This window comes from Buteo buteo, chromosome 13 (assembly GCF_964188355.1).
Source record: "Buteo buteo chromosome 13, bButBut1.hap1.1, whole genome shotgun sequence".
Classification (NCBI taxonomy): Eukaryota; Metazoa; Chordata; class Aves; order Accipitriformes; family Accipitridae; genus Buteo; species Buteo buteo.
In genome coordinates, this window is record NC_134183.1 from 8,084,091 (window position 1) to 8,105,398 (window position 21,308).

At 44.7% G+C, this 21,308-nt stretch overlaps 1 protein-coding gene across 5 annotated transcripts; it reads right to left on the reverse strand.

Annotated features, from left to right (window-relative positions):
• Positions 1 to 78: 78 nt before the first annotated feature.
• On the reverse strand, positions 79 to 21,283 carry GGA3 (golgi associated, gamma adaptin ear containing, ARF binding protein 3). 5 transcript variants are annotated; one of them, XM_075044504.1, is made up of 19 exons: positions 21,215 to 21,267; positions 20,652 to 20,768; positions 18,799 to 18,959; positions 15,461 to 15,545; positions 14,644 to 14,719; positions 14,022 to 14,120; positions 13,095 to 13,218; positions 12,023 to 12,126; positions 11,401 to 11,481; positions 10,071 to 10,208; positions 8,948 to 9,029; positions 8,338 to 8,454; positions 7,069 to 7,338; positions 6,339 to 6,406; positions 5,614 to 5,936; positions 4,863 to 5,128; positions 4,521 to 4,690; positions 3,687 to 3,797; positions 79 to 2,482 (listed from the first exon to the last, which is right to left on the reverse strand). In XM_075044504.1, the coding sequence occupies exons 3-19, from the start codon at positions 18,836 to 18,838 to the stop codon at positions 2,372 to 2,374; spliced, it is 2,265 nt and encodes a 754-aa protein (XP_074900605.1). In that variant the 5' UTR covers positions 18,839 to 18,959; positions 20,652 to 20,768; positions 21,215 to 21,267; the 3' UTR covers positions 79 to 2,371. The 5 variants fall into 5 exon arrangements, with proteins under 5 accessions (XP_074900605.1, XP_074900606.1, XP_074900604.1 ...); XM_075044505.1 differs by lacking the exon at positions 18,799 to 18,959 and having other exon boundaries at positions 21,215 to 21,283; XM_075044503.1 differs by lacking the exons at positions 18,799 to 18,959; positions 20,652 to 20,768 and having other exon boundaries at positions 21,215 to 21,272.
• Positions 21,284 to 21,308: the final 25 nt, after the last annotated feature.

Below are 21,308 nucleotides of genomic sequence, written 5' to 3' on the forward strand. Positions count from 1 at the left end.
GGGTGGGGTTTTAGGATTTCCAGAAACAGCACTGTACTCCACAAGCAGTCGTTAGTAAGGGCTAGCCACAGAGCAAAGTAGGGAAAACAATTTATTTAACATGCAGCAGAACAAATGCATTTGAGATGTATATACAGTTACGGCTGTTCGGTATGAAGCAGGAACCTCACCCTTCAGACAAGGAACATTCATAGTTTAATTTCCAAAGCTTTTAACAATGGATTTCCACACAGCAAGACTATGGCATCTTTCCATTTGGCTGTACAGCGCAGGCAGTACGCTGCTGTTAACACTGAGAACAAAGCCATTCTGCAGAAAGCACTTGTGCTCTTCTGACTTCCTCAAAGTCACAGTGAGATTCACGTGTAGGCATCTAAAGCAGTGAAACCTGCTTCCTCAGGACACACTACTGTGACCTAAGCACTACCCCCATGCCTACTGGCTCTAAAGTGCTGGCAAGAACATGTCTGAGGCAGAAAGAATTCTCTCCTTGTCCCTTATCCTAGCCCATTGATTTAAAACCGCATTGTTCAAGGATCCAAACAACGTACCCATCCCTTTCACCTGCCTTCTACATCAGGGAGCTGACAAGGCTGGGGTCTTCATGAGCTTCAGACCAGAAGTTTACAGCAAGTTCCTTGGCCGAGCTTTGATGCCACCTTCAGGGGCTTCTACAACTGCCCGGTGCCTCTGATTAGGACCTCAGGCCTTTGAATCCACCGAGTTTTTCACCTCTAGTGATTTTTACTTTGCAACACAGTAAAGAAAATTCAACTACAAATAACTCCAAGCTGCATTTGCAGTAATGGGTTTTACAGCCGCCATTAATTCCAGCAGCACATTCTCCTCTGGAGTTTGCCTACAACAGGCAGGGGTCTCCTGTGTACTGATTTTCTCGGTGCTTTAGCTGACTGCTCCCACTCTTGGTTTGATAACAGCTGTTGCTCAACAGCACTGCTAGAAATGCTGAGCTTAGTGTCCAAGGACCTGCCCTATCTGTGCTTTTGTCAATGGATGTTAAAAAAACCCCACTAATTTAAAACAGTCTGTCTCAAAGCTAGTTGAGGCACTGCTTGAGATTGGAAATCGAGAGGGAAAAGGAAGGGACTGCTGGAATCCAGTTTTGGTGATTTAAACCTAGTTTCTGTGAGACCGTAGCTAGAGGGGTCAAGCTCTTCTGTCCCCTGTTAGCACAGAACACTGATGTCCAGCAAAACTGCCTTCCCCCTTGTGGGGACAATTGCACTTAGCCACTTAATACAGGGAACAAATAAAACACGGCATTAAACCCAGCACATGTATCATCACAGCCCAGTGGAGACTTCTTTCCTTTCACTGTCTGCTTGTTTCTATTTAGATATCCTATAGCTCTATTATTTACATCTTGTATGTCATTGTACTCATCTCAATAAAACACAGTATTCAACTACAATAATAATACTGCCTGCATGAGGGGACATGAGAGGCATCTCTCCTTATCCCTGGATTCAGTCATGGCACCTGATTAGTGATTGTAAAGACATTTCTGCGCTCCAGGTGCTGTCCTCCACCAATACTGACCACTCCTTTCCAGCCCTGTTCACCTCCTCGCTATGCAATTCCTCTTTTACACGCTATGGAATGCAATGAAGGCAGAAAAATAACCAGTGTAACCATTTGCGTACAAAACTCAGTCCCAGCTGCTCAAAATGGATACAACAGGGAGGCAGCTAGCAATATAAAATAAATATAACTAAAGATACAGCAGCGTCACACAACACAGGGTGAGGGTCTGCTTACATTGGCCATTGGAACGAAGCAGCGGAGGGGGAGGAAGGGAGCTAAGTGCCATTTCAGTGTAAAAAATAAGCATTCCCTCATGGAGCCAGCATTATTGCTCAACATGCTTAGCGGTTCCAGTCTGGCACTGAGGAGGGAAAAGTCCGAGGGAGGGCATGTGTAAGGGCTCTGCACTGAGGAAGCTCATGGTGGCATCATTACCCCACCAGCCTGTAGGTATCTCTGGACAGCAGGACAGGAACGAGCCAACCAAATCCCCTTCTGCTGACAGGTCTCCCCTCAAAATACAATAACTTCAAGTTTAATAGAGTGGAAGATAGAACCAGATTCACCCAGAGGTCAAGATAAAAGCAGCCAACACTGCCTGTAACCGGCTGCCACTCAGTTCATGCTTGGCATAATGTTCCAGGACCCCTTCAATGTGGGGCAAAAACATTCTGGACTAAAGCTACAAGCAGAGTGGTCAGGACATGTAAACAAAGCTGAACATCACCAGTGGATAGCATGTGTGTCCCTCCCCACGTCACATTCATTCCAGTCCTGTGGGATCCTTTCCTGGTCCTGTCACAGAGTCTCTGGCAGTGTCCTAAGGTCATAGATTCCCCCACTGCTCTACCGGGGGAAACTGATCCACTTCGCCAACCTCTGTGCTGGGCTGGTCTCCCAGTGTGAAGGTCAGTCTGTACCTCAGCCTCACTTTCTCCTGCAGGAAAGACAAAACCCAAGAGCAACATGAGAACAGCCCCAGTTGCTCCCAAACAAAACATTTCGCTGTTAGAGCTCTACAGAGAGCGCAAGACTTCTGTTGCACGTAGCAGGGGGAAGAGGGCCAAGGTTAAGTTCATGGAGTAGTTCAGCTGTTTAGCAAACCTGAGTTATTTACCTTACAGTTTTTATACCACAAAAGCTTTATTGCTTAGCATGGAACAGCGGGAAAAAAGCATGAATGACCTGTGATATTAGTTTGCACATACGTGACCAGCACCCATTGCTCAGCTGCTCTCCAGTGAGCCTGAAGAATGCTGCTGGAATAGTTCAACATTTTCAAAATTAAATTCCTCATCATGTGGAAGAAGATAGAACAGTTCCTACTCTACAAAATTCCTAGTAAAACAGTAAGCAGGAGATGGAACCAGTCCTTCACTGTGGGCCCCTCCATGTACCTCAAAAGTTTTCCAACAATCCACCAAACCCCTCTGACATTTATCCTTTTGGATCTCAAAGTTTTCTGCTGATACTTTAAGGACCCTTTTGCTGTAATTCTCAAGTAGTAACATCTAGATTTTTCAAATAATTAGAAACTACTTCAGCATACAGCTTTTAGCTTTATGGAGCAGGCTACTTAAATGAGTAACTAGAGCAAGGAGAAACAGCTACTCAGATGCTCACAGCACAATCAGCAGTAAAGAAGGTGTTAACCATGTTGTTTCACTGGTCACAGGTACATCCTCAAAGAGTAACGGAACAGACACAATCTGACATTCGTCTGTTGGTTCAGGTCTGTCAGGCTATAGCCTCAACACAGAAGAAGTATTTCTACAGCACCAGCTAATTTGACATCAATCTAATTATCACCAAAGCCAGGCACTTCCAGTGCACAAGGGAGTCAGACAAGCTCCTGATACAGCTCTGATTGCTACCCTGTATAGCTGAGCCTCATACGACCGTTGCCCTTTTGCTGGGAGAAATGTACAGGTCCTTCTCATAACTTGCTGACAAAGTCTGTCCGGGAAGAGCCTCCCTCTAGCCCTGAACTGAAACACCAACATTATGCAGCGACCACCTCTGGAGAGCAAGTTAGGAACAAACAGCTGTATCTGCTCAAATGTTTGGTCCAAGCCCCCTGTAGAATTCAGCTTACATCAAATTTGTCTGACAAACAGGATAAATCCCACTGCCCCTCTCACCTTCGTAGGATTTGCCAGAAGCATGACTTGGGTGATGGCAGCAGGCGGCTGGATGGGATTGAATGGAGACAGCTCTGTGCCAGAGGGTGGCTGTAACTTCACTTTCATGGACTGCAAATGAAAAAGAAAGCAGAACCTCAGGGATTATCTCCTACCTTGGGGACAATGAAAGATGCATGCACAGGCTGGGGAGATAACAGCACACATCCACACTGAAGAGAATCCATCCGCATGCAAAGAAGAGGAAACAAGGGCCAGCCCAGCTTGCACAACATGATAGGAACAGGTAGGCTGACAACAAGTCAGCCCAGAGTAAAAGCACTGGTCAGGTGAACACGAACAGCACCTTCCTATCCAAGTGCTCTTGTGTCAGAGGTTTTAATGCGAACACCTTCGTGACGGTAGGCAGATTGTAGCTGAGATTGGGCCAGTTTTCAAAACACAAACCTGGCCATCCAAAATGATCTAGGTGCAGTAAGACTAGAATGGAACATATTGTCAGATTTAGGATGTCTGTTAGAAATTCTGATTCTAAAGACCTCAAGGGTGGCTCTATCCATGTAACAGTCCTGTCATTGTGCTATCTGACCACCTTCATGAATAGACACAGCTGGACTGATCTTAGCAAGAAAAACAGAACTCTAACTATCTGCAGTTCTTGAGTTATCCTATGTAGTGTTTTCTGCCTCTGACAACCACCTTTACATGTTTGAAACAGGCACAGCACAGCCTATAGAAAGGTAGAATCAGGCTGTCCAAGTCCCTGACTTCACACCCAGGCCTTCCTGAATGCATGGTTTCACGTCACTGTGGGTCTGAGCCATGCATCCCTACCTTTGGCACAGCAGCCTGCAGCACAATGTTCTTCACAGGAAGCGGTGCTGTGTTCAGCATTGAGACTACCACAACTAGCACATCTGACCTTCCCGGCGGGCACTCCCTGGCAAAGTGCAAGAGGATCCGGAAGCCGTTCTTGTCATAGGCTGTCACCGGGAGGGCACTGCCTACCGGAGAGAGAAAAGGGGAGAGGAATGCAGGTTTATGCTGCAGAAGACGATCTGCAGCAGCATTAGGCAATCTGACTGTTCTGCTGGGACATCTCATCCTTTCTCTCTACTTCATAAGCTTTGCTTTTAAAAAATGTCCACAGAAAGGTGAAAAACCTGAGATACTCACTGGGTTTAATGGATTCCAAGGGAACGTGGACATTGGCCAAAGAAATTTCAGGTGCTTTCATGGGACTGCCTTGCTGCTGGAATGATGCTGGCTGGAAGAGAGGACTTCCTGAGCCAGCAGCGCAGCTGCTTGGGAAAGAAATTGGAGGGGCTCCAGGGGCAGTGGCTGGCAGCCCTGCAGGTGCTATTAATGGGGCAGAGGTGACAGTGGTTGGCATAGTAACCCCAGGGAACACCGAGGGTGTCGCCATGCCTTGGGTGGCAGTCCTGGAAGAGAAACAGAAAAAAAATAGGAAACTGAGCTGAAAGTAGAGCAGGCGTTTCACTGCAAACCCAAGATAACAGCAGATCACAAGGACAAAGCAGTGGCCCAGAGCTACGAGGAAAGTGGTGGTGGTAGGCTTAGGCATTATTTCTCTAAGTCAAGAAGAAAGCAGAGTCCCGCTTTGGCAAAGATGGGCAAGGCTAAGATGGGCAAAGGCCTCTGTACCTTAGCAGCCTGTTCAGCTTTACACCATGCATTTGTATCGGGCAAGAGTACAGCTGTTGTGCTCTACATAGTAGTGCCTGCCTTTCCCTCCCAGAGGTGGGACCCTTGTATTAGTTTGTAAGCTTAAACCCTCTGCAAGAGAAATCCCAATCACACATTCCTACCAAACCAGAGAGTTGAAAGCCTGCCTCTGAACCTGACAATGCAGCAACCTTGGCTTTCTAACTGCAGAGACAAAGCAAAGTCCAGGACTTTTACTTACCCTTTGGCTTCTTCAAGGAGTTGTCCCAATGCATCCATCTTATGTGACATATTGCTCCCCACAGATGAGCTGAAGTACCCAGGAGCAGCTGCAATAGTCTTAGGAGGCCCCGAAGGGGCAGCCGGTCCAGCAGAGAATACAAATGGTGTTGAGTTTGGTGCTGGGATGCTGGGAGCAGTCTGAGAGGCTGTGAAAGCAGAGGGCAGCGTCACTGTTGTTCCACATGTGGTCTGTGATGTGTGATGGAGGAGAGGGTTCCCTGCAGGGTTGCAAGCAACAGTCACCATCTTCGGATTAAAGAAATCCAGGTCCAACTGGTCATTCTGAAAGAGAGGACAAGTAGATGCTCTAACTCACTGCTACCCCCTGTTGTAGATATGGCACTGTTACAGAGGGAGATAGATTTACCGCAAAAACAGGTGCTGGGTGGCAAGCAGCAAAGTCTGTGGCCTATGTCAGGACTACATCTGATCTGTAATTTAAGCAAAGGAAGCACTAACATCATGGGGGACAGATGGGAAACTGAGAAAGCCAGGTTCAGGGATATCTACTCTGTTTAGACACAGCTATTCCAGAGTATAGGGCTAAGCCAGACTTCCCCTCAGAACAGCTGCCCTTCTGCCTGTATGTGTGATCACTTGTTCCTCCAAGGTTACAGAGTGTGTCCTGAGACCTCCCACAATGACAACCTCTCTCTCCCCTTCCCCTGAGACCCTCCTTCGTACCTCAAACATGCTCCATTGGTTGTTTTCTGAGGTCTCCTTCACTGCTGCAGGAGCTGGGTCATTCAGGCCTGAAAGGAAAAACAACAAGAAGGTGACTGGAGGAGAAAATGAGTTAGGTGTCACCCCTTGGCAATTGTTTCAGTACCATCAAACTACTTGATTCAGCTCTGCCAGAGCCCAAGAACCTGATGAAAGACTGAAATGGGCTGCAAGTCTATGATGAGGAAAAGAGACAGACAGCACCAGTAGCTGACAGTCACCCCTTGCACACAGCTCTTCTAACCCTTCCTGATTTGCAGTGTCTTCTGCTGTTCACATCCGGGCTCCACAGGCAGGCACTCTGCAGGCTCCTATATGCAACCCCTCTAAGGCACCTTGCTCTTTAGCACAGCTGCAGAGTCAGGGGTGAAACTTGTACCAAACTGCAGCCTGCATGTCCGGCATATCCAAACACGTACAGAGATCAGACTGCAATTACACTCAACAGTTACTTCACTTGCAGTCTACTCTGGGAAGATCAGAGTTTTTAATACTGACTCACTGACCAGGTCTTACACTCAGGCTGATGTAAGGGAGTATGCCCTGGACTTCTCTAGAAACCAAAGGTATCTCATGCTCCTTTTAGGCATACCACATACACAGCCAGCCCTCACACTCACACTGAAGGAAGAAAGCAGTCTTTGTTAGGCATGGACTGAGTAGCCCTTTTCTGGGCCCCTCAGTGTCTTACCTAAGCACAGAAGCTCCTCATCCAGCAAAGAGAGGGAGTTAGCTGTGCTGCTCTGCTGAGCGGGTGCGGCTTCCACTTGGCTAGAGGAACTGCTCCGCAACTGTGCGAACGTCTGGGGAGGCGGCGGGAGAATGGGGATTTCTGCTGGGGCTGGGGCTACTGTGGGGGCTGGCGTCAGGGTGGTAGGTGGCATTGGAGGTGGTGGGGTGCTAGTGACGTCCAATCCAGCAAGATCAATGAGGGTGTTGAGATTACTTGTGGAGTTACTCCCTGCAGCGGACAGGAGAAGAGCACTACTAGGAAAGAAGGCAAAAGGCTCAGAGCAAACCAATGTACAGAAGAAATTATCAGAGAGATGGTTTAGATAACACAGATCCTCATTTACTCATGGCTTATGGCTCTTTATAACAGAGAAAGCCCACATGCTTTCCATCTAACCATTTGCTGTCCACAAGCTACTTAAATCAACCCAGATACTTCAGGAAATTTCTATGTGAAAAGCAACACCTGCTCCAACCACTGCTCCTTCCCCAGTGCATCTTGTAGCACAATTCATAATCTTTTCAAAATCTTTTGAGCTCAGATGAGGCTTTGGGAGATCCTACAGAATTACAATAAACAAAGGCTACCAAAGAGCTAGAGAGCTGAGGAAAATTCATACTGTCTGGACCTTCGTATTTAGAATAGTCTTGTCCCAATAAGTTGCTGTCAGGCAGTATTATTCATTCCTCTACTGTTCTACAAAAATGTTTAAGTGACTCCCAAATGGTAATTCTGTCACACACATGTCCAGAGCTTTCAATGGTGAAGCTGAAGTGTAAAGTGGGCAACTGGCCTAAATTCACAAATGGAATTGCTGGCAAGGCCAGGAACAGGACCCCTGGCCTGCCTCCCACTCTTCTGCTCTTGTCCTTTTGATAAAATCGTCTTCTTACATGTCACCATTAAGAAACAGGACAAATGTGGAGAGGAAAATGTATGAGAACTTCCAGTCACACAAACTGTTCTGGTGCAGGTTTGCTACTGATGTTATCAAAGGTTTCAATAATATGGAACAACCAATAGTAAATGCAAAGCTGCAGCACTGTTGCTCATGTCCAAGATTGTTTATCCACTGCTAAGGAGCTGTCCTGTCCCCCTCTGATTCACAAACTGTTGGCCACAAGAAGCATCAATAGCCTACTTTACCACAATTAATAGGAAACCCTGTCCAAAAGACTTAGAATTGCAGGATTCAAAAACTACCCAGTTGGCTTCCCAGGAACTCACCTTCCACTACAGACATCACAGGGAGATCCACTTCACCATTGATCACTTGCCCCTCTATTATTTTTTTATAGGAATTTATCACACGGGATAAATTGTCACTGGCCTGCAGAATATCCCCTACATGCAAGAGAGACAAAAACGACCTCCAAGACTTTAGTCATGTTGCTCCCGCTAATGCTGAGATTACTCAATTATCAACTAAATAATCAGCAAGAAAAAACATCATTATTTGGCTATAAGCTCCATTACTCTGTCTTTGCCATGCTTCTCTAAGCAATACCCTGACCTTTCTAGGTCCATGCACATTACAGTAACAATGGAAAAATGAGTCCAAGGCTTTACTCCCCACAGCAACTCCCCTCCCCTTCCAAAGCAGCAGCTGTCCCCCATTATTGCCCCTAGCCTCCCTAACCACCAACTCTACTGTCAAGTCCTTGCCTGAATTTAAATTATAAGCATGAAGAGGCAAGGCTCTTGTCTTTTATCTGCTTGTGCAAAGCAAAGTGCATCCACAGTGAAGTGGCATCTTTACAGCAGTCGTTCCCTTGCTGAACTCTTGAACAGTCACAGGTTGCAAAAGCAATTAAAAAAGAAGCGTAGCTTAGTTTACCCAAACTGCTGTCATTATCCTCTGTCTCACTGGCCAGCTTGAATAATGTCCGTCTTTTGGTTTCACACCTTTCATAGAGCTCCTAGGAAGACAGATTAGGACAAAGGATTTCATCAACCAGGAGCCACTGTCAGCAATCCCAGTCAGCATAGAGTGACTCTCCAGGCTTGCACTGGAAAGTCCAGAACAGAGAAACCAGTCTCCCTCTGTTGAATGTGCCAGTGTGGCTGGACAACCAAGATCCCCTGTCCCTGCCCTATTTACAGGGCTGTGAAGCATTACATTAGCCTGGGAGTCTAAACACAACCTGCATTTTCAACACAACATCTCTCAGTCCTCCCTCACATCAGCACTTATGGCCAGCTCTAGTCCAAAAGAGATCTAGTCCAAAAGTTCTTTGTATTACAGTAGTCCCTAAAAGCCCAAGGAAGAGCAGAATTGTGCTTCAACAATTATGCTTCAATTGTGCTACAACCACTACTCAAGAGAGCCTGCAACTACATGGAAGAAAGGAGGCAAGAAAGACATGTTTCACAGAAACAAACCAGTTTCTTAAGCTTCTTACTATCGTTTCAGGAGCTTGTTGTTAAAAATGAGTAGTTTTAACTTTTTTAATTAGATAAGGTGCAAGTCTTCAAGGCCCTGGGCCTATCCAACCATCCCTGGTGGCTGTTTTGATTGTTACATTCTTGACGTTCTCCCAACCTTATAACACCAGCTAAAACTCTTCCTTTGAAGGGGAGGACCTATTTTCTGCCCCATTCAGCCTTTAGTTTATCCATCCACAGTGCTGTAAGGGACAGTTATAATCTACAATCAATATGTCCTAATAGGAGCAAGAATTACAAACTGCAGCTTCTCGATTCTGCCACGCTGCAGCTTTGGAGAACAGCTGTACCTCACTTCAAGCATGTGCAAAACGGAGCTATTACCCACGGAGTCCTTTGGTGAAAGGCATTAAAAACATGGTTATTTTCTTTCCTGCTGTTTCCCACAACTGCTCTTGTTTCTTGCCATTGCTCTCCATTTTACTGCACTATTTGTAATTCTCTGCAAAACTCAGTCTGTAAGAAGAAAGGACTGACTCCAGGATTTCTAGCAAGGAGGAGCAGCTCAAACCCACCTTCATGAGCTCCCTATCTGCCTCTGATGAGTCCTCTTTGCTGTAATGAACCAACATCTCATTCAGCAGCTTCACATTGTTATTCACTTCCTCCAGCGTGTGCATGCGTTTTGTCACTTTTTGAATCCGAGCCTCATCCTTCAGGGTATAAAACAGACATAAAAAGTGAGTTTCCCTGTAAAGGTCCACAGTATCACAACAGCAGGTATTATCTGTAAATCATGTCAAATGATGTCTCTTTAAGCTTAAGCTAGGAAAAAAACCCCAAACAACCAAAAAGCCTCTCCATTCATGTGAAGTTTTGTTTATTATCTTTTCACCACCATTCTGAAATGATAGAAAACCCCATATTTCAAAAAAATCTCATTAAATAGACTTTAATCTATAATTATACCACTAAAAATACAGAAGTTCCCCAAAGTTCCCTTCTGACCTTTTCAGAAGATTTTTTTTTGTGTGTGTGTGTGTGTGTGTCACTTGATGCCATTTTATGAAAAAGATGTGTTTGAAGCAAAACATTTACTAGGAACAACAAGCACTCTCTGGCAGAAAATGTCCACCCAACTCTGACTTGAGATTCCAACTAAAGATGTAGGAGAGTCTGCCCTGGGGACAAGAGGAGCTTGAATAGAAACAATTCAGTAACCTATACATCCTTTTCAGTCTAGAAGCTATCCTTTTATTTTTTTTTACCAGAATCTCAATGAGTCATTTCCTGGACTTCAGAGTTTCTAATGACTGCCATGGGTGGGTGCATCACAGCTCTACAAACAGGAAGGTGTTTCCATGAAGCCTGCTTGTGAGAAGACCCAGTCCAATAACTCAGTCCTCAGTATCCAAGGGTGGTACTGCAATGCTCCCACTAAACCCTGACATGAAATACCATCTTGAGTGATGGGAACATAGTTAATTACAACAAGGGTCATTCAATCCTTACCCCTTCTTGCCCTGTCCTCCACCAGAGACACCAACTGTAGACATTTTTGTGATACAAACATCTCCCAGTTGCAAGCTGGAGTCAAAATCACACAGAGCCCTACTAAGTCATCAGATGGCACCCCCTTTATGGCGGCAACCACAGGGACTAGATGCAAATTAGCACTGTTAGCAGTTTTAAAAAATAGTAAAAGGCTGGATGTCGCTGATGGTCAGTCTCATTCAGTCCCCACAACTTAACTCAGGAATGTACTAATACAATGCTCCCAGAGCCTGAAAACCCCAGGTTCTGCCACTGACCTGATCCTAAAGCTCTCCACCACTTTGAAGTCAAATTGCTTAAAAACTCGAAAGCAGACTGCTGACTGGGACCAAATCTACAGGAATTTCTTACCTCTTTTACCATGGATTTTATAAGCTTGTTGGCCTCTTGTAAATCATCTGGGTTTTTGCTTTTCAGCAGTTTGGCTAGAAGCTGTAAGACAGGAAGAGGATATTCAGGAAACAAATAAAGACCTTTGGCAAAGGGAAGCAGTGAAAGGAATCTAAGTGAAGAATTCATGGGAAAAGAGATACAGCCCACTATTACAAAGCTTACAGTGCCTTCATAGTTACAGTGACTTCAGCAGGAGTCATTTATGGTTTATTATTTTATGCGAGTTGCTGCATTCTTGCTTCTACACAGGACATATAGTGTGAAATCTCGGAGACAGATCTGACACTAGATAAGCATTCCTTGCATACATCATTTCTGGTCGTGTGCGTGAAATGTTCTCTGCCTTCTAGTACTACTGCAGGATGGCACTTTAACGAGGAATAACCTCATAATGGTAACACAGACAAGGCCTTAACTGGAACTTCAAGTTAGGGAGGTGGACAAAGCAATGAGTTATGTGAAAGTACACACCACCACCCCAAAAATTAAAAGCTGAATTAGTATACTTTACTTCCTTATTCTAAATGTGCATTGAGTAATCACTTTTCATTAGTGATGATGATACACGTCTTCACTGTACCTTGGATTTCTCCTCATCATCAAACACAGGGTTTTTGGGACGAGGTGGTGGAGAAGGAATCAGGGTTCTGTCTGCAGGAATCACAGGATCAAACATAACGATCCCTGAAAGCAGAAAGGGAACCCACATGGGTTTGCACATGCAGTCACACCAGGCAGTGCACCCAGTTATTCACAGGCTGCTATCAAAGCGAACGCGCAGTCAATCTGTCCATTGATACTAGCACACTGTTCCAATGAACAATACAGGATCGAAATCACTGAGCATGCTAGCTGTAAAAACAAAGAAAGTTTTCTTTGATAAAGGCCAAAACCCCAGCAAATGTGTTGCCATGTCCATATTGCTCCTCTAATAGCTCAGTATAATCAATAGCTCTCCACTATTTGTCTTTCCCCCTTTCACTTTACCTGTTAAACCACTAAGTGAAGTCACAGACAACCCAGCTCTGTGCAAACTCAAGGGCATGACGTTTGTATAAATGAGCTGAGCAGGAAAGCAGACAGCAGTGCAAAACAGGGTGATGAGCAGACTCCTAACCATGAGTGGGGAAAGAGCTGAGTTCCCTGCTTGTTCCACTGTCAAATCCTTAGATTTGTGCTCCAACTAAAGAGCTTTCCTGGAACCAATTTCTCTTGTGTTGAAGCCACATGCTTCTCAGCTGAGCTTTTTTCACTGTGCCTACACAAGAAATTTGTATCAGCTGAACTAAAGGCACAATTGTGAAGTGATCTAGTGAAAAGAACACAAAAGACTACATGGAGGCTCTTATTTCACTTTAAATTAGACTTGTTCAAATCATTTAATAGCTACTTCCAGAAAAACTCAAAAAAGGCCCTGCAAACCAAACCAAAAGTATTTGCAAGGTGTTTAACTACTCTAGTTAAAAAAGCCAATCCAACCCAGCCCAAGGCATTTAAATATAATGAGAAGCTTTTCAGGGTATCTCCTCCCTTGTTCTATCTCCCCTCAGAGCTTCCCTTGAGCCCATATAACTAGAAGCTGTATATTTTGTGACACTCCTGCTTAAAGCACAGGCTGGAGAGAATGGATGAATGAGCAGCTGACTTCCTACCTTGTCGCTTCAGCATGTAGTAGGCATCCTTGATTTTGGACTCTTCTGGCAATGCCACTGTCCAGCTATACAGCAATTCAATGACTTTGGTCTTCACCTTCTCTGAGACTCGGTCTCCCAGGTACTATGAGTGGAAAAAAGATGTAAATTCTCCACATTCTTAATTTCTTTTTAAAAACAAAGTCCAAACCCAGAGAATGGAAGTTCAGTGATATGCATTAAAAGGTGTATAATCCAAGTTCCAACATGATCTAAGATACATCTTATTAAGAGGAAAAAATGCTCCTCTAATACATTTGAAATAACAGTGAAGAGAAGCTTTGTGATTATCTTCAGCAAAAGGAAAAGCAGCTATACTGTTGGTTTCAGGATTTTGCTAGTTAAAAATTACAGTAATACAGATAACCGCCCCTGTCTTGTGGGAAAGAATATGGGAGTACTTTGCTGCATCAATCATGCCATGGGGTACCTCTATTTTTCACCACATCAAACTGATCATGAATGTTGAGGGACGTAGCCAGGCACTCTTTACACAGCAAGTCGGCAGCAGAGTGAGGACTAGAACTCTAGGGTGTGTTGCCAAGTCTCTTGTTTTAACTTCTGCATCACACTTCTCTTCTACTAATGCTGGAATTTTGTTTGTTTTTTAAAAAAACACAGCCCAAGCTTTAGAAGCCCTTGAGTTACAGGAAGGATTGGAACGGTACAGAGACTATATACTGATGGTAAATAAGTACAACTTACTGAGAAAAATAGTAAGCAGAGCATAACAAACAAACAAACAAACAAAAACTTAGCTAACAAGTGCTCTTGAATATAGGCTAATAAATGCGATGAGCCAGACAGAGCACTGCAAACATTTTGGATGTCGCCTGCAGCTTGAGGCCAAACAAAAAGTAAATACAGCCATAAGGCTCAGGGACTAACCTTTGGAGACACAACTTTTATTAACTCATTTAAAAAGCGAAACTTCCCTACTTCATTATGAAATCTTCTCCCACAATTCTTCATACAAGCTTCCAGCACCTGCATTCAAGTAATAAAAACAGGGGCTGAAATCAACACCAAAACCCTGCAATAACAGCGTAGCTGTGTTCTGCTTATAGGGGAACGGAAGGACCCACATCAGTGGGACACGTATTCCTGCTCTGCAATACAGGCATGAATCTCCCATCTTTAGGGGTGACATATCACAGCAGGCTGGTCTCCCACCCTCAGCCATGTATATATGGGTCTAAGTTACCTCACCATCAGATCCCATAACAATGAACACAAATCTTGCCTGAAGATAACAAATGAAAGCAGCTAAAACTAAACCAGAGTTTTTTTCTGACTGCTCTATTGCTAATGAGCAATCTGGACACTTCAGTTACGTAACTGTGCTCCCTCTCACTGCCCACTCTCTCCCAGCAGAGGGGAATCAGGGCATTCAGCCCCACAACTAGCCCCAGGTAACCCCACTGACACACACTGTGCCCCCTTAGACTCCACACAGATGACATAAAATGATATATAACTGGATTTAAGAGGAGAGGTAAGGACTACCTACTGTCAATGCTTGGACTGCCTCCCATTCCTGTGGTGACTGGATTTTATGAGCCAGAAGTCTCACAGCTATCTGTGGCCTGAAACAAAGCAGATCCCCATTACAAACAAAGCAGGCAAACACGCTGAAGGACTTTCAGACTTTCACAAATTCTACTGTTTAAACAAGATGCCTTTCACATAATTATAAGGGAATGCCATTTAGTACTTTTCATTTTTCCATCAGTGTACAAAGGCTAACAAGAAAAGCTCAGTGCATCTTCATAAGCCTGGGTGTTTGCACATACAAAAGGAAGTGAGGGTTGGTAGTCTGAGCCAGCAATTCCAGATTCCTGCTTGGGAGGGGCCAAACAACTCCCAGTACAGTCTCCAGCCCAGGAAATCACTTCATTTCTCTTGCATTAGTTTCCTTTTTCCAGAAGAAAACACTTCTTCCTTAGCTCACAGGAATGCTGTGACCCAGGAGGTTTCCTCAGTGAAGCCTTGTGAAGATTTTAAAGACATGAAGCCCCATCAGGCACTAAGAGTTATAACCCCGTTTTACAGACTGACGAACAGACTGAGTTTGGCTAGATGAGAACCCTGCACCTGCAGAAGCTGACATTAGAGGCAGATTCAGAATTCCCTTTTTCCTAGTGCTCAGTCTGTATATAAGCCATGCTGCCTTTCACAAAAGAGAAACCACACTTTGCAGCATCTTGTTTCTTTTGTAGACAGATCGTCCTTGCAGTATCAGAAAACACGAAAGTTTGATGATCAAATGATATATTTTAAACTGTGAATGTTAATTTTTTAAGTCTAGAGCAGTTTGGGACACCCACCCTTCAAGTTCTTTGTTGATCTGGTCACAGAATCCGATGATGTATTCCCAGTCTTCTTGCCTGTTAGATGGGTTAGTGGCTTTATCTTTGGTAAGGGAAAGAGAACATATTACCAATCAAGCAAAACAAACAGTATAAAAGGTCACACATTTTCTAGAGAAAAGCATCTGACATCTGTTACCAACTATAAAAAAAGAGGAGAAAGAAGTTCACACATGGTATGTCTGTTCAGGGAAAAGGGTGTGTCCAAGTTGAGACATCCAAATATCCAGCAAGAATCACTGCTTTCCAAAAAAACACGTGCCAAATCTCAAGAACTTAGAAACATGCTATTTCCGCACTCCAAATGAGAGTACAAGATAAAATATTTGAGTTCACACAGTTTCCCTCTGCCTGAAATGCTATATCTTTCTATTTGGCTATAACATTAAACTTCTTAAAGGCTAAACCCTCACACTTTCTACATAGGAGATTATTTTTGTATTCCCTGGGAGTTTTGTAGAAGTAAGAGCTGGAACATCAGATGTTTAATATAAGTCATTTAGCATTAACACTTGTTTTTGGAGTACCAGCTGATTTGTTAGATGCCTTAGCATTTCTCCTGGAAATTATGAACTGAATTTTATTATTATACATTGAGTTGTTCTTGCAAGTAATAAACACCACAGCCTGTACCTAATCAGGAATTCAAATCCTACATGATCAAACTGAGACTGATGCTCTACTGACTGGGCTATTTCAGGCTCCCGAAGGATCCTCCCTCGGGTACCAGGGCTTCATTCATTGTACTGATTGCAGAATAGTGAAGCTATCAGCATCTTTTTTTGTTACGAATGCATCTTCTCCATGTATTCTGCTTAACTCTGATGGAGTACTGAATTTACAGTAGACAAGATTCCTGCTTTAACCTAATTTTCCAGCCAAGATGACCGGACATGATGATTTTTCTTTCTTGTAAGGGAAGAAATAACGCACTGTAGCTACATATCTTCGGGCTGGCATTTAAGAAGCCTTCCTCAAAATTTTAATACAATGAAAAGAGATACAGAAAAGAAAATATTGCTTAGCCAGATAGTATAGAGCAAGGGATGAAGGACAGGAAAAAACCCAGCACACATCCCTGTATTTTCATCATAGAGGGAGGCATAACGAAATAAACACATGCTAATTTACAAAGTGTCATTTTTTTGTCATCATTAAAACATATCCTTCTACCTTTCCAGAGGCAGATAAAAACAGCTGTCAAACATATACTCTGAAACCTCACTGTCACAGGGCACTATAGTCCTCCTACTGTGGCAGTCCTACAAGGTTTGCTCGTATTCTCCTCCTCACAGAAGGATAGTTGTAAAGCGATTTTGTAAATTGTTCCATGGATTGCATCTGCAGAGGTGAATCTCTGTGCCCACTGCTGACTTTCATGGTACCCTAGATAAGCAAAAGGCAGCAGCCAGGGAGGACCAAGTGTAGGATCACATCTTGCTGTACAAGCTAAGCTACCAAGCTATTTTTTGAACTCAAGAGCTTCAAGGGAGGCTTAGTTTAAAATGCAGCTGCTGCAGAGCCAAGCAACTGTTCAAAACATATGTGGCACTTAAACCTTATTACCACACTCACAACTGCTGAATACCCTGGAAGCATCATGAAATCGTGGACTTATAACAATCTAAAGTCTTTTCATGCAAGTCAAATGACATTGTGCATGGTTCGGTGCTCCAAAGCACCTCTGCTGCTCTGCAGGCCTAGATGAAAGAAATACAGTTCTTGGCTGGAGTTAATGGAATTTATTTAATAAATACAGTAAGAGTACAAACAAGTAAATTCACTCAATTAAATGAACTACTTGTTGGTTGCACATCCTGAAATTAGGACAGAGATCTGGTACAAACAGGAAAACGTAACCAACATTTCCTTGCCAAATTTTATTTTTAAAGCTGTTCCAAACATCTCCGAAGATTTCTTGGAATGACACTGGATTATTTCACACTCTCAGATTGGGTTCAGATTCATCTAATTTTTTGCACCAAAAGCTCTCACATAAAGATAGTAAAGTCTCAGAAGGAGAGGGAGATTACTGAAGGGAAGCTATGTTCCACATGAAGAAACTCCCTATTTCTAACATTCATAAAATCTTCATGTGAAATCCTAGTTCATAAAAGTTAATAAACTTGATCAGAAGTCCTGCCCTGGCTCTAGAGAGTGATGTGTCTGCATGACACAAGTCAACAGTGTGTATGAATACTTATTAACAATCTCAGTACAGCCACATGAACACAGCATCCCAGACAAGCTAAATTACCTTGCCTAATCTTTTCAGGACATCCCTACATGAAGCTGTATCATGCCTATCAAGGCATAACTTAAAATCCTCTATTTTTATGCAGAATGCTTAAAATGTGGGCAGGGAGCTCCTCTGCACTGCCTTATAAATATGCTTCAACCCTTATATGAAAGGATTTGTTCCAGGAAGAAGAGTTTGGTGCTCTGGAATATCAAGTCCTTGGCTTCTCTGTTGAAACTGCCAGCAAAGGCCCATTTGGTACCAGTTATAAAGTTTGGTTTCAGAGACACTTGTCCATCAGGTCCCATCCTGAAAATCCCATTTCATGTTGGCAACCAAGTGAATGTGATTGGCAACCTGGGAACAAAAGTCTCAGCACTACGCCAGACCTGCCACCATCTCTGCCTTAGCTTTCAGACACCGCTGCACTTAGGACATATAAAGGTGCTTCATGCTTGACCTAAGCGTCAGAGCCATTCCACCCTCAGTTGCCCTGAAACGCTAATGAGTCAACATTCAGATGCATCATTAAATATGAAACAAAGGTGCTTATTTTCTCTGTAGAGAAACAATGTTGGAATGCAGAGAACCACAGAACATTAATTGACTGGTAATGAATGCTCATATTTTCTTGGGTTTACTTCTCTACTGGAGTGAGACAAAAGCCATCCCAACAAAGGGTTTCCCCAGATCAGGCTTAGCATATGAATTGGGAATCTCCAACCCAGGCATGTCGAGTCTAACAGTTGGATACTGTTTGTATCCCTGGAAGGAGAAGCAGAACGCTGACCCATGACAATACAAGGAAAAAACAAAGACAATCATAGTATTGATCATATATATCATATATATGTCTGCATCTATTACATACCTGGACATTGCCTAAGCCTGACACGAATGTGATACAATAAACTTCCTTTTGGATGCAGCAGAAAAGGCAGCGCTAAAGACAAAGGATCCAGCTGTGTTTGTACAACTGACATTATTTCTAACCTCCTCTTCTATTTCAGCCAAGTGCAGAAGAGCTGGCCAGCAGGGAGAGAACAGAAAGGATCACCTTTTCTCATCCTAGCTGCCTGAAATGAGGCAGGAGACATGAAGATGCTACATCATCACTGGCTGAAGTGCAGATCTTGCTGCAGCATTAGGACACGAGGATGATGTTACTTCATGGGTCTATGACTCCACCTGATGACAGAGACAGGGCAGCGTGGAAGGCTGCATACCACCGGTACAGAAAAAAAAAGAAATCATTGGCAATAAGAAATTTTCCATCTTCCTGTGACTGGGAAGTTGGTTGTGCTGCTGAGCAATTCTGGCCCTTCCCTTTAGTAAGGGCACAGCAGGTGCACACCCTCAAGGTTAGCATTAGACACAGAACAGCTTTGTGATGGTTACAAGAAAAAAAACCTCAGGAGGCCTCGTGAAAGCACTCAGATGCACCAGCCTTTGCACTCTGCCTTCCTGGTCTGCACGACTCCTCCAGTAATTTACGTACACTAAATGCTCCGCGCTCCCCTACAATGGGAGGAGCGATATAATCACACCAGCACAAATCACTGTAGCAGTGACCTGGCATAAATGCACCCTCTTAAATGAGAGCAACACTCAAGCCTTGAAAAATGTGTACACCTCTGCAATCAGGCTCACTGCAATATTTCTTAGAGTGAGTAAGGCCTTTGCAACACTACCCTTTAGCATATGTTCTCTGGTGCAGAATATCCTACTGCTTGGCCAAGGAGAGAGAACTTCTCTCTTAACTTCCACAATTAAAAAATAACCCCATGAAACAAACAGTCAGGAAGCTTTCCAGGCTATACAACCTAAAATATTCTTCCTACTAGAGATATTTTCACACACAAACTGAACTTGGTGAGTCAGTTCTCCTCAGAGAAAGATTAAAAGGAAGGGATGTGGGTGTTTCTTCATGTGTCTCACTGGCTACAATAAAAGATATTGACAAACTGTGGGAGTTCAGAGGAGGAGCAAAAATGGTAAGGGGACAGAAGGGATTGATCTAGAATGAGAAGAGCTGAAAACCTCATTTAGCCAGTAACTCCTATAACAGGTGATGATACCATGTATGTGTTTGATTTTTATATAAAAATACCAAAAAAGAACAAGAATTATTTAATCTTGTTTATGGAAGGATAACTCCAAAAGGGTACAGGTTTTATACTTTAAGGTATTTATCTTCTGCTGTTTGCCTAGTGCCTGACTACTTAGGAACTTCACTCACTGCTGTAATCAAACAAATAACTATTAAAAAAAGAAGAAAATCTAGACAACAAGCTAGTGATGTGCAGGATAACCTCCCACGGACAGCAGCAGGAACCCCTGTGCGTGGAATATCTGAAAAACAATTACTGTTATGACTGATTCATTCAAGAATCACCTCCTGATCCGCTGGTGCTGGGTCGGGATCCTGCAGCGCTAGGTTCTGTACAGCCAACAGCCAAAAAGCCAGCCAACTCACAGGCAGCACTGACAGATAATGAAGAGATACTCACCAAGTGCTGTGGGTGAACAAGCCATGTTTTTTTGTTCCCCCCCTGTCCCCGTCTCTAATATTTAAGATTCTGTGATAAAAAATACCTTATCTTGACACAGGATTTTTAAATATTCCAGTCTTTATGAAATGGGCATCCATAACTCCTACCCTGAAACTGCAGCTAGGCATAAAGCAGAATTTGTCTGCTTGAAAATCACGGTTGTATAACACATGAATACAATTTATTTGGGAAATCCCTACAGTTCTCAACCTCGCAAACAGCACTAAGGCTGTAGACTTAGCTGACCAAAATCCAGGTGAGGGAAGACAAGGCAGCAGGGACAGACAGGTACCATGAACCTTTAGGTCAAAAAAAAAAGCAACAGCCTTGCAGGTGCCGAACAAGGTGAGCAACAAACCTGCCCACTCCTCACGCCTCCCAACAAGCAAATCGATGACCGGACCCAAACCGCTGCTGTGCCCCTACAGCCACAGTTCTGCATCTCTCCTTCGCCGATGCTGTCGCGCCGAGGACGCTGGACACCAGAGCGGGCGAGTCGGTGGCAGTGAGCACCCGCAAGATGGGGGGCCTCACCCCTTCCCCCCCACCGGGGGCCGCATCCCCGCGCAGGCGGAGGTCTCTGCTCCGGGGGACCGTCCCCAGGGTGCTCACACCCCCCTCACCAGCCTCCCCTGGACGGCAGCGCCACGACCCCGGCCAGCTCAGGGCCCCCCCGCCTCGCTGAGGGGGGCGGCGGGGAAGGGCGGGAGGAGAGCTGCCGTGAGGCGAAGGGAAGGGCCCGGGGCTGAGGGGGCCTGAGGCGGCGGGTGTAGGGGGGAGTGGGGGGGGGGGGGGGCAGGCCGAAGGGAGCGGGGCTGAGGGGACCCGGCCGGGGAGGCTGAGGGGCCGCGGGGACCCCGGGGCTGAGGGGAGCGGTGCTGAGGGCCGGGGGGGTGAGGACGGGGACCGCGGGGTACTCACTGAGCCACGACTCCAGGCTCTCCCCTTCCGCCTCCGCCATGTTGCCGGCGCGGCCCGAGGCCCCGCCCCGGCCGCGCGAGAGCCGCGCGAGCGG